A 13,915-nucleotide genomic window follows, 5' to 3' on the forward strand; every position below is an offset into this window, starting at 1 on the left:
TAGGAATAGTTACAGAATTTGTGTTAGAACGAGTAAGGAGAAGAAACGGAGACATCACACAAATTATAGAAGAATATGACTATTCCAAATTTACACAAAAATTTCGTTCTACCACTTTTTGTCTTGTGCCTGAGAAGCTGGATTATATGAATGAAATGTGAAACTATTTCCTAACATAGAGCTTTTTGATTGTAGTGGGCCAAATGGGTATTTTGTATTAGTACTTCGAGAATTATATTGTTGTACTACAAAAATGATAATTATTGCCAAAACAGTCTTGCTTATTTGGTGTGTGTTACAATTGCTGCAATATTAGAAAGGATTATTTTGTTTTATCCAGCACACAGTGACAAAATAGATGTAATCAGATCGAGAAACCACACAAGTATTGGGTACTATTTGTATTAATAGCTTTTTCAGTATTAGACGACAACATTTCGAGTTTTAATGTTGCAAAATGTTGAACGTACTTTGAGATAATAGTTCTTTTGCAGAAAGGAAATCGCGCCATGTAAAGCTGTAGCAAGATTAGATAGAAAAATCGCTAGGACCTAAGGATTGAAGAAATGTGTACTGTCTTGCCTGTCTCTTGGCCTTTACTGGTTTTAGGTAACCTATATTTGATTTTATGTCACACAGAAAGCAGGTTATTAGCTAATAGGCAATAGAGAGTAGAGATTTTATGAAGAGTTCTTGTTCGCCCGGTTACAAATAATCCCATCCAGTATTAATTGCTATTTTTATTTTGAAGAGGGGCAGGATGTCAGACCAGCCGACTGAGAGGCCGAGAGGCACTAAATGGCATTTTAATTTCCACTGTTCTCAAATAGTTTGATGGCATCCATTACGAAATATACACGTTTGAGTTCCACAGAGCGAAATACGGTGCCATGCTGTATAAGAATGTTGTTTGAAGAGGCGGAGCACTACACTTCGGCACACTTAAGACCAAATAACATGTCTTAAATTTCCTTGAAGATATATGTTTTATGTATGACTCTTCAGAAAGATGTGCACTACAAAATGAACTTATTTTTGAAAAATCGATAGACGTTATGATGCACAGAGCAGTCTCAGTTATAGTGGTGGGGGGGGGGGGGGAGGGGGGGGTAGTTTTCTCGTGACCCGTGTTTACATTTAGTGATTTTTGTTTCCTCTTCGTTTACTGCTCTCATGTCAAATAAAACAAGACTGATTTCTGTGGCTGGGAGCTATCAAGTGAATTAAAATACATTTTAGCCTTCCATAATTATGTGAATGTGTTATTAGTTGCAGATTTTGTTTCCACCTTTCTGACAGTCAAGCATTAATTGCCTTGCAGAACAATGAAGTTATTTTTGTCAGTTTGCCAAAGAAATTTGGCTTTTATTTAAGCTTTCCTGCTGAGGCAGTTCGTTTCAATTAATTTAAGTATTTAATTCTACACTATTGGCTAGTTTCAACTCTTTGCTGCATTTCAAGTGCACATTTTTATCTTCTAGCACATATGGCATTGTGCCATAATAAAGAACCAAACATGAGATAATACAGTACTGGTACTGCAAGAAAATTTACGTCCTGAAAACTACACCGAGAAGCTTAATATCAGGTTGAGGCCTACGTCGTTGGGAATCCGGACATACAAATGTGCGCTTTAAGGTGAACTATGCATTTTACTATGGTTCACGAAATTCCGATGCTCCTGGAGTATCCTCTGATGTCGTGTTTCTTTTACGACATAATGTAAGAAAGATCTTTTAATGTTTTACATGTATGAACACACGGGCTTCCTACGTTACCGTAGCTGTGCAAGCACGGCGACACTTCTTATTTGGCGCTGTCTGGCAACTACTGAAAAGAATCTAACAGGTCGCATAAAAATATTGCGAATTGTGGTTTGAAAAGCATTATTTTCAAAGTAAATTTTCTTTTACGCAAGGTGAACTATGTGACAGAATATACGATGAATGTCTTAAAACACAGAGCCTTTGGTCTCATTTAAAAATAAACTTTTTGATGATGAGACATTTAGAAGAATTTCGGGCCCAGAAGATCAGAGATTTATGTCGGTATTAAAAATTTTACTGGCGTATTTGTGTGATGTATCTTAAAGTGTAACATGCGCTAAACAGATCAACATTATATGTGAAAGCTTAGCTTCTCTTGTAGCCTATTAAGTATATTAACTTAAACTATTAGCTTTTCCAGTTGGTGGAATTCGAATTTATACTTTCGTAATACGAAAACAGCATACATGTTGCTGCACACCAAAGATCTTTCCAAAACGTGTTCTCCCTCCCTTATGTATTGCTCCTTCACTCCACCCTTCTATCATCTTCGACAATGAAGTGTAATTGTGTGGATAAAAAAATTTACTCAAGCGACGGCAGACCACACACAAAAAGGCTTAACTTATGACGAATCAGTCTTTCCTCCTCATCCCGTTCGTTAAATCTCCCCTCACCCTGGGTTCTGTGTGATTTTTATGAACAGTACCCCTTCTTCTAAACCTCTCCAGTTTTTTTCTTTCACCCATATTCCTTCCCCTTCAGCTGCTGTGCCAGGAGTAGGCACTGGCTCCGAAAGCTTGCATAAGTTAAACCTACCCCCCCCCCCCCTCTCTCTCTCTCTCTCTCTCTCTCTCTCTCTCTCTCTCTCTCTGTGTGTGTGTGTGTGTGTGTGTGTGTGTGTGTGTGTGTGTGTGTGTGTGTGTGTGTGTGTGTGTGTGTTTTTGTTTGTTTGTTTGTTTCTCCTGACACCACTTAGTGAGTAGATTTTTTTTTATCTATCCAATTACATTATATTTGTAATTGATTATTTTCAGTCTTTTATCATCTTTCTTCTTTATTTCTGTCCACCCTTCCTCTTTCTGCTTTTTGTGTTTCTCAATGTCACTTCAGTTTTGACAAACAGACTATCTTAACATTTTGAAGCTTTAGAAAAGGAATGTGCTGAGACTTTCTTTCTGTATTTCTGAATAAAACAGTCTGTAAGGCATCGACATGCCTCTTCGTTAGAACTTTCAGTTAAATGAAGAGATTCATCATTGCAAGCAGTGCCCTTCTAGGTATAACATAAAATTAACAATGAGGAAGACCTTGATGATTCACCTGGATTTCAATCATTAGCTGCTACTGTGATTTACCTTAATGTGCATGTAACATGGCCATGTGCATTTGCAGGTTTACATCTGTATTCACTTGCCTTTCTTTTTTTTTTTTAAGTATGTGATTCACTTATTAAATCATACAGCACCTTAAATGTGTGTAAATTTTTAAAGTAGAATGCTAAACATTGCTTTATGGCCACTCCTTTTCACTGATAGAGGATATTAGTACTGTAGCTTAAATTTTCAGTGATGGGCGACTATCATTAAAATAATGTGTGTATAAACAGGGTGGTCAGGCAGTGTCTGGAAAGATTGTAAGGGTGTTGCAGGGTAGGTTGTACTGGGAAGTTACTGTTAAGAAGGAAAAAAATACAGTGCACCTTTTTACAGTTAATTATCATTGAAGTTAGCCAAGCAGGCCATTGGACATGCAGGTTGAAACAGCCCCCTCATAGCATGGAGGGTAGTGCATGAGACTGCTAGGCCTCTGGCTTGGGTTCGATCGTTACTACCATCCTAAGTTATCGTCTCTGGAAGGCTGCTTGAATTTGCACAGGCAATGGCATGATTGACTAACTTCAATGCAAATTAACTCTGAAATAGTGCATCATATTGAATGTTTTTCTTAACAATTATTCTTCAGCACATTCTACCCCGCAACATCCTTACAATCTTTTCAGACTGTTTCTCATCACCCCGTATTTTAAACATGTATGCTCAAGGAAAAGTGTTCTTTAATTGTAAACCATATTTCAACATGCTAATTTTTTTCTTTACAGTATGAAATAGCAAAATCAGAATTAGATGTATATGTGCTGCCAGAAAAGACAGAAAATGAAAAATTGAAGCAATTAAAGAATGCCTTAAAGGAGGCGCAAGAAACATTGCAAGCAAAAAGAGAGTAAGTAACTCACAGTGTAATGACATCGTAAGTTACTAAGTAGGATTGTTTGTTCATATCTTGGTATAGCTGTATTAGTTTCTCTGTGGTCTCCATAGCAACATTTCTGGTGATTGTTGAAATGTTTCTACAATTGTTCACGAAAATTAATTAAAAGACCTGAGGTGGCTAGAATGAATTTGCAGTAGTTACTAAATTCCATGCATAGCTCAAATAATTATTTTAATAGTTGGTGCCTTCAGTGTGACAGTAGTACTGGTATAGTGGGACATCAGTTATGAGAGCATATGTAACTTTATTATACAAAATATGACGTGTGATGTACATTTTTGAACAGTAGTAACAAACAGATATTTGAAGAAGAAGAAAATTCTTTAGTGGCAGATGCTTGCTTAGCTCATCTCTGTATTAAACAGCATCACTCCACCTTTGCAGAAAAGAAACTATTGGTTGAAACCTAGGTTTATATTTCATTTGTGTTTTAGATAAGTATGTTGGAAATACTAAAAGCGCACAAATGAAGGCTGCTGCAGTTACTAATATTGAAAAACACCACGATTTTAACAAAACAAATATCTTCTATGAATAGCTAACAAAGAATGATGGTTTTAATGTAGAATATAACTGTAACATATCAGTGAAGGAGCTTGCTGTAATATAGATGCAAATATAAGAAAAAAACATAAGGAAATACTGAATTAAACTAGAAGCTCCCTTCAACTGGCTGGCTCAGTCTGTTCACAGGTTAGAGAAAGCCAAGGGCTTACCACTCTCAGTAGAGCCCGGTTCTTGCAGCTGGGCATAGTTCAGCAGCAGCAGCATCTCTGTGCAAAGATTGTATATGTTTTTTAGTTCAGTATTATTCATCCATAATTTTAAGTTGAAGTGGACAGTAGTTGTTCAATTATTCATGTTCTATTTATTTTGTTATAAGAGTTTGCATATTTTTGATTGCGGGCCGGTGTGGCCGAGCAGTTCTAGGTGGTACAGTCTGGAACCGTGCGACCGCTACGGTTGCAGGTTCGAATCCTGCCTCAGCCATGGATGTGTGTGATGTCCTTAGGTTAGTTAGGTTTAAGTAGTTCCAAGCTTGAGGGGACTGATGACCACAGATGTTAAGTCCCATAGTGCTCAGAACCATCTGAACCATATTTTCGATTGCCCATGTAGAGTGAGTTAACTGTGTGATCTAGTTTTCTGCTGCTGTAAGTGTTAGTCACTTCATTTACTTGGTGTCTGCAACCTTTGCGGTCTGTTTCTTCTTTCTCAGTTAGTCCTGTACTGAATGGTTAATAGATTCGTAGATTTATTCATGATTATATGTGGTATTTTACATAGCAGGTAAGAGGAGGGTCTTTGTTTGTTGTGCGTGGATGTACGGAGAATTAGCTGCTGTCTGGAAACGGGTAGAAGCTGTGTTGACCATTGTTGGCAAGGCTGCTGCCCTAAGCTGCAGTGACATTGGGGCACCAGTGGCAAAAGCTGACACACTTACAGTGCTGCTAGAATCCCCTGGCAATACTGATGCTACTGTGTCTTCCATTGCACATCATCTGAACAGTTTTCCCTCCTTTGAGAGTGAGTGGCAGACCTGTTTTGTGACATACATGGGGACGGTAGTCATAAGTGCGAACAGACCACGTGGTCGTTGCCTTATCCCTTACGTGCAAGTAAGAGGTGCTGCCCAATGTTCATAACACAGTTGAGCCAGCTCATCTGTTGGGACAGTATCAAATATTCCTAAGTCTGGACAATCAGAGGTGGGTTTGCTGGTCATTGAGAACTCTTATCAGGCAGGCAACGGAGCCCCTGAGGGCAATAGTGAGCAGATCAGAAAAGAATGCATGTGCACTCAGTGTACTTGTTGGGATATCTAATTGGAGTTGGTTTTGAACACACTGAATCAAACTGGCTGCAAAATGTGACTCATATTGGCATGAACAATGCCTGCTGCATGAGTTTTGAGGCCATCCTTGGTTCCTTTCAGCATTTGGCTGAATTAGTGAAGGCTCCTAGCATTACATGCTGGTTGTTAGCTCAGCTCACTATTTGTACCATCTTACCCAGAGTAAGTTCTAGTCCTCTGCTTTGGAACACAGTGGGAGGTCTAAACCAGAGGCTGAGACAATTCTGTGATGATACTGGTTGTAAAGTTTTCAACTTACAGTGTCGGGTAGAGAATTGTAGGGCTCCCCTTAATAGGTCGGGAAGTGGCTACTTAGGTAGCAGAGTACTTGTACCATGCAGAAGAGTTCTTTTAGGGTAGAAGAACCCCTCTTCGCAATCAGTGATGACTTTCATGCTGAAATCGAAGGTAGATATGCCACATTATTCTCAGAATGTTTGTCCTCTGAGATCAGAAATACAAAATATTACCATAATGTTTCTGAACTGCAGCAGTATCCGTGGTAAGGTCCTAGAATTGGTACTGCTAATTAAAGGTAATTATGCCCAAATAATACTCGGAGTTGGTTGAAACTGGAAGTTAATAGCAACGAAATCCCAAATTCAGACTAGAATATCCCAAGGGTATGTTAGATGTCATAGATGGTAGCATATTTATTTGTTCAGGTTATTGCAGATCCTGTATGTGAAATAGTTTGTGTAAAGGTAAGCATCAAAGGCGAGTCAAAAAATGGTAATAGGATGCGTTTTAGAACGTTTTTGCCAGAAATTGCTTTCAGGGCACTTCAGAGATGAATTGGAAAATATGACTAAGTTTCTTTGTTATGCTGTTGCAATAGGGACTACTTCAACTTGTCCTCTATATAATGGGAGTGTCACAATTAAAACTGGTGCCACAGAAAGCGATTTTTGTGTGAGATTATTCTGTATGTCTCGTCTAAATACTACTATGAGCACATAGTTAAAGAACCAACACGTATGGGCAACATACATTGTCCTTGACAGTGAGTGTTCATCAGAGACAAGGGTATCAGAAGTGTTCCAGGTAAGTGTGATAGGACCATTCTTGTCCCGTCCACCCACATGAAGGGTTTGATGGCTATGGTAAGGATCAAGCTGCAGCTGCAGCTGTTCGCTGATGGCACTGTAGTATACAGGAAAGTACTGTTAGTGACTGTAGAAGGATACAGGATGACTTCGGACAAATTTGAATTAGTTGTGATGAATAGCAGCTTGCTCTAATTGTAGAGATGTAAGTTAATGCAGATTAGTAGGAAAAACAATCTTGTAATGTTTGAATAGTGTTAGTGATGTGTTGCTGGATACTGGTTGATTAAATATCTAGATGTAACATTGCAAAATGATATGAAATGCAACAGGCACATAAGGTTGGTAGTAAGGAAGGCTAATAGTAGACCTGGGGTTATTTGGAGAGTTTTAGGGAAGTGTAACTCATCTACAAAGGAGACTGTGTATAGAACACTGGAGACAGATTCTTGAGTACTGCTTGTGCTCAAGTGTTTGCAGTCCCCAGCAGTCAGATTAAAGGAAGACTTGGGAGCAAATCGGAGGTATGCTGCTTTATTTGTTAGCATCGATCAGTGCACGAGTGTTACAGAGGTGCTTCATGAACTGAAATGGCAATCCCTGGAGGAAAGACACCTTTCTTTTGGTGAAACACTGTTCAGAAAATGCAGAACAGAGGTATTTGCAGCTGAATGTGAAACAATCCTTCTGTTGCCCTCATACCTTTCATGATTAAAAGATTCGAGAAATAAGGGCTCGTACGAAGGCATATAGAAAGTATTTTTTTCCTTTGCTCTATTTGCAAGTGGAATAGGAAAGGAAATGACTAGTAATTGTACATGGTGCTCTCCACCATAACCATACAGTGGTGTGCAGAATATGTATGTATCTATCTATCTGTACAATGTCTTTACACTGCCGAGTAACTAACAGGCCTCAACTTTCCTAATTACTTAACACAAAGGAGGGAATCGGTGATCATAGGGCTGTGATAGCATTCGTGACTACAGGCATTACAAGGAATATTAATAAAGATGGGATAGTGTTTTTGGCTAGCAAGAGTGACGGGGGACAATTGGAGCATATCAAAATAATCATCAAATATTCAGTTCTAAGGACAAAGATGTAGAACACAAATAGCCAAAACTCAGAAGCGTTGTAAAATATGCCTTGCATTTAGTATGTGCCAAGTAGTGTTTAGAGGGATGGAAAAGACCGATGGAGGTTCCGTAGCAGCAAAAGCAAAGTGAGCTTCTTCTTGGATTTAAGACAAATCCAATACTGGTAGACAAACAGAAGCTGAATGAAGCCAGAGTGAACTTGAGGATTGTGATGCAAAAAACATTTAAAGAACTTCAAATTAAAATTTCATCAAATCGTCTGACTAAAAATTTTAATTTTTGATCAAATCTAAAGTCATTAAATGAATCAAAATCATCTATTAAGTAACTCAGAGACCATACTTCCATTGAAACCACTGACAGAAGTTGAAAATATGGAATTCGCTGTTCAGAGATTTTTTCACAATGGAAGACCGTATTACAGTTCCGCCTTTCAGTTGTCACACACATGCCAAGTTGGTGGATGTCATGACAAGTGATCGCATGGTAGAAAATAAATGAAAACAGTCAACAGTGAATAGGCAATTTGCTACCCTTCTGGTCATAGTCTCTCATATGTCACTAAAGCAATGAAAACTACCTAGCTATTGGAAGAAAGTGTGAATAATTTCCACTTTCAAAAAGGCCATTGAACAGACTTGCACAATTATAGACCTACAGTGTTGAAATCAGTCTGTTGTAGAGTTATGGACTTGTTCCTATGCTCACACATTGTGATAATCTTTGAGAACAAAATTCTCCTGTATAAAAATCAACATGGGTTCTGCAAATAGAAATCTCTTTCTGTTTGTCCTCAAGATACAGAGCACCATAGACAATGGTGCTCGGTTTGATGCTATGTTCCTTGATTTCCACTAGGGGCCAAACCACACAATAATCCTGGATTTGGTGTGGGGCTGCGGTGAGGTGTGGCGTCTTGTGGAGTTGTGAACCACTGAGGGCTATGGCAGGACGAAGCCTCTCTGTTGTTTCTAGGTCCTCAGTTTATTACACAATACACAGTAAATTAGGGCCAGAAACGACAGAACAGATGACAGGATTCAAGTATTTGGTAACTTGGAATGGGGAAGATTGGCATTTTGAGCAGGAGCTGTCAGGATGCTGCTGGTGAAAGAGGCATTTCAGAAACAGAAAAGACTGTTAGCTAGTGGTCTGAATACAGAACTGAGGATGCAACTAGTGAAATGAAATGTCTGATATGGCATGTGTCCTTGTATGTAGCAAAAACATGGACATTGAGAAAGTAGGATGAGAGGAGAATTGATGCTTGTGAAATGTGGATATGGTGGACAATGAAGGAGTTGATGACAATGAAGAATAGGAAGCTAAACTGGATAGGACTTGATTTGAGAAGAGATTACTTTCTAGTAGAGGCAATTGAAAGTTTTCTTCTTACGTAGAGAAGGCAGGGCAGAATAATATGCCATGTGCTGTATTTCACCAGTAAACTGCAAGGAGGGTATTTCACCAGTAGACTGCAAGGAGGGTAGCAAAGAATGAGGAGGAAAGTGGGGGACAGAGAACTGTGGAGGGTTAAAGCAGATAACCAAATGATGGTACTGATGGATATTTCAAGTGGTTGCAGTAAATTACCTGTTCTCTTTACTCTTAAGAGTAAGTTTGTCATAAATCATTATTTCCCCTGTGGTTTGATTTTGTGACTATTACCTGCATCATTCTTTTGCTATCTTTTAGTACCAGCATATGGAAAATTATACCATCTTGCTTAAACTAGGTTTTCAGTCTCCCTCTCAAGAATATACGCCAAAAGGTATGCTCACAAACTTCGTACTTCGGTGAATGATTCAAATTACGTGCAACATGTACAATTGAATGCAAAAAAAGCAGTATTTGTTGGGAATCAGGTGCATGTGTATCTTGCCAACCATCCAAAATTGAGCTGAATTAGTAAATGAAGTATATCAGATACGATGGCAGATGTGAGTTTGTCCCATGAACAGAATATATCTGACGTATTTTCAGTTCAAAGGGAAACTGTAGCATACAACTATTTGTAGAATTAATGCTTATATTTGAACATCAAAAAGATACGTATTGGCAGAAATTGAAGATTACTTTCTTGTGTCCAAAAATTGTTTTTATTTAGGTACAGTAGGACAACTGTAACATTTGTGGGTCATGTAGGTAACATGGCAATATTGAAAAATTTGAATTTATGGTAATTTGTGTATTTGCACACAAAGGCATTGTTTGAGCTTGCATTGTTTGATATGCATGTTAATTTTTTTTTTTTTAAACAGACTTATCAAAATTGAACAATTAAGTTTTTTAATTTTAAACAGTCATATTAATAAATTATGTATTCTTGCAAAAAATATTGGTATACTCGCTTGGGTTCTTTTTGTTAGGATACTGGTTTTTATATGTTCCAGTACACATCAAATTTGAAGCAGGATTGTATTTTCAGACTAAAAAGCTGACAGTTAGTTAATAAATCCAGGTTGATTGGTCATGGCCCATTTTCTTTGCAAACGGTTATGAAAGTTCTTAGATTTAATTTTTAGTTTTTGATATTTGGTGTGCACTCCATGCAGACATAATCTTATTACATTGGGTGGATGTACAGTGAAACAAAAATATAAGTACATACAGAGTGCATGATTGCTGAGAACATAATATATTAATGGATTATAGTAACTGGCAAGAAATAAAATTCTTCTAGATTATAAGGTATTAAGGTACAAAATTAACTTTGTATTTAGGTGAAATAATAATAATAATAATAATAATAATAATAATAATAATAATAATAATAGCAGAAATCATAGTAGTCTGGTAACAAATGTGCTTAAAAGAAACTTATGCTTGCCTTCCACCTATAAAACAGTCAGTTTAATCAATGGAAACAGTGGATAGGAGCACTATTGGGCATTCTCAAACCAAATTCAATATTTTGATAGTAATAATCGCCATAATTTGTTTGTGTAGCCCTTTCAGTGAAGAGAGCACAAGTGACTTGAATTTTAACTGTTTAACTGCTCTGGACGAGTTAAAGTGCGCACCTTTGTACCTGTCCCTGTGTGCTCTGAACATATTCACGCGCGTCACCAGTCCTCCTACCTGGTACTCTCAATGTGTCTACACGTAGACACGTTCAGAGTACCGGGTAGGACTGGTGGTATGCATAAAGGTGTTCAGAGCACACAGGGATAGACACAAAAGTGCACGCGTTAACACGTCCAGAGCAGTTAAAGGGTTAAAAATAATTCGTCTTCATCTTGAAGTAAAATTAGTCTTCATTTGTAACTGCAGGAACATTCTTTTCTGATTTGTAGATAAAGTGGTCAAAGTTTTGGTAATTTGGTTAATGAGCATAAGGACTGTTGAGGCAAGTAACTACTAGTTCAGAGTGTCAAAGAAACTGAAACTGATTTTTATGGCCCTACTAATTGAAAAATGTTGAGTAGCTGTGGTCAGTCTTTGTCACTGCTTTACAAAACCAACTTCTTTGCAGGGAAGAAAAGCAAATATTGCAGAAATTGCCAGCCATGGAGAAGCAGATGATGCAGACTCGCAATGAACGAGAGCAATTGGAACACGAAGAGAGAAAATGTTCAGAAGAACTGCGTGTTCTGAGAATGAAATTAGATGAAGCGCATTCTGCAATGAGTATGTTACACTCAAATAATAAGGTTGTTGATCATTTGATGCAGTGCAAAGCAAAAGGATTTGTCCCTGGCCTTTTTGGAAGGCTGGTATGTAGTCTTGTTTTACTCTCTGTAATTGTTATCCACAATGACAATATTTTTATAAATATCTGGTGTACTTCTTGTCTTTTGCAGGGAGATCTTGGTGCCATAGACAAGAAATATGATGTGGCAATTTCAACAGCTTGTGGTCAACTGGACCATATTGTTGTTGATACAGTGCGAACAGCTCAGAAGTGCATTGAGCTGTTACGTCAGTCCAAAGTTGGACAGGCTGCTTTCATTGCCCTTGAACACCAAGAGAAATTTCGTTCGGCTTGTGAAAACCCACCAAAAACGTTTGTATTTACTGGTTTGCCTAATACTGAATATTTATATTCAGAGTGAAAGTTCTTTGTTTTACTATCAGTTGTACATGAATATCTAGAAAGCACAACTGAAACATTGACTGTGATAATAATTCACCATCTGGGCACAGACATAAATTAATTGCACCATTTGAGTCAAAATAATGAATGCTGGCATTAAAAATAGTTCAGTATGATATTCAGTGAATGCCTCACATTTATTAGGTTTGTGTAGCCTCAATAATGTGTAGTACATGAATCAGTTTAAACTGCTAGGGACCATAAGCAAATGAGATTCAAGCTAACTTGTTTGGTTGCTCTGATAATTAAGGAATTTATCACTTGTAAGCAGAGAATTTGGTTTTTTGCCTGCTTTGTCAGACACAATAGTATAAAGACAGTCTTGTAACTGTTTGTAGTTTCAACTTGCTGCAGTGTTTTTGTATGGTATGTATGAAATGTTCAACTTCTTATCCTGTGGAAAACCTACATTATTCCATGACAAATCAGCCTCTGGTCCTGATCACAACTGGAACTTCACTAAGTCATATTACAAGAGTATAGTGGTGTCTTATTTTACTGTGAAAGTATAGAACATAGTGATATAAAGTGTCTTGGCAATTGACTTGCTGCCATTGTTTTTTGTGATAAGTGTGTGTGCTTGTAGGAAAGTGGTAATATGGACTTACAGAGTGTTAAAGTGTAAAAGATTATGGTATTTAAATGTGGCAGGAAAAAATCAATGTGGTGGTGATCAAAATTTGAATATCTACATGACAGCAGAGGAAGGAAATGAAGTTTCTTATTAGGTGTACAGTTATTCTGTAAAAGATACTGGATTAAAAAATCTGGAATACATGAGTGGGCTGTGAAAATGATAGTGCATCATGGGGGAAAGGTGTGTAGTGCATTTACATAAAAGCTTAAAACCCGCAAGTAAGTTGCAGTCATTTTGTGCCGACTCTCAATTGAAAACTGCGTGTTTCTTTACTGTCATTTGAGATGTCTTCATTTTTTGTTTAACCACACTGGTTTCAACCCTAGGCCTCCATTCGTTTAGACGTCAAATTTGACATTATTCCATATTGAGAATCAGTACCATTGTTCAAAAATCCTGCCACACATGCAAATTATTTGCATCCTTCCAAAATTTGTACTCGTGCTGGTCTTTTCATGGTGAAAAGGCTTAAATTACTAAACAGTTAGTGCTGCTCTTGGAATGACCTGCAATATATACTCTGCATTGAAGCATTTGTGGAGAGGTAGAATTTATTTATTCTTTGTTCACAATTTGGCATAAGTGCTCCTTCACAATCACTGAAAATTTGAGTTCATATTTTGATGAGTCCAATAAAAGCAATTTTTATTATTGCGTGGGTATTGATATTGTGATTGAAGGTACTTGTCATGCAATATGTTGTAATAGGATGAATTGTGAAATTTGCCACAATCTAAATGCAACATTTTTTATCTTCATAAAATTACAATATCTACTACTTTAGTTTGTAATTGCATAACAACTGATATTTTTGTTTTCAGACCTGAAAATGCCCCACGCATTGTGGATTTGGTCAAATTAGAGGATGAGAGAATTCGGGTGGCTTTTTACTTTGCCCTTCGTGATACCCTTGTTGCAGATAATGTGGCGCAGGCATCAAGAATTTCTTTTTCAGGAGGTCGTCGTTTTAGAGTGGTTACACTACAAGGAAACATTGTTGAAGCCTCAGGTGTGTATTATCAAATGTTAGGAAAAAATACAGCTTTGATTTCTTTAAGAATTGAGCTCGCTTGTGTGTGTGTGTGTGTGTGTGTGTGTGTGTGTGTGTGTGTGTGTGTGTGTGGCAATCAGTATTTAATAC

General features: G+C 37.6%; 1 protein-coding gene across 1 annotated transcript in view; it reads left to right on the forward strand.

Moving 5' to 3' along the window:
- Nucleotides 1-13,915, forward strand: part of LOC126183265 (structural maintenance of chromosomes protein 4-like) — a 251,337-nt gene that overhangs the window by 125,062 nt on the left and 112,360 nt on the right. Inside the window, exons 9-12 of the mRNA XM_049925088.1 lie at nt 3,868-3,989; nt 11,517-11,757; nt 11,845-12,047; nt 13,596-13,783. Coding sequence (XP_049781045.1) covers nt 3,868-3,989; nt 11,517-11,757; nt 11,845-12,047; nt 13,596-13,783 — 754 coding nt within the window. The remainder of the gene's footprint in view (nt 1-3,867; nt 3,990-11,516; nt 11,758-11,844; nt 12,048-13,595; nt 13,784-13,915) is intronic.

This window comes from Schistocerca cancellata, chromosome 4, assembly GCF_023864275.1.
Source record: "Schistocerca cancellata isolate TAMUIC-IGC-003103 chromosome 4, iqSchCanc2.1, whole genome shotgun sequence".
Lineage (NCBI taxonomy): Eukaryota > Metazoa > Arthropoda > Insecta > Orthoptera > Acrididae > Schistocerca > Schistocerca cancellata.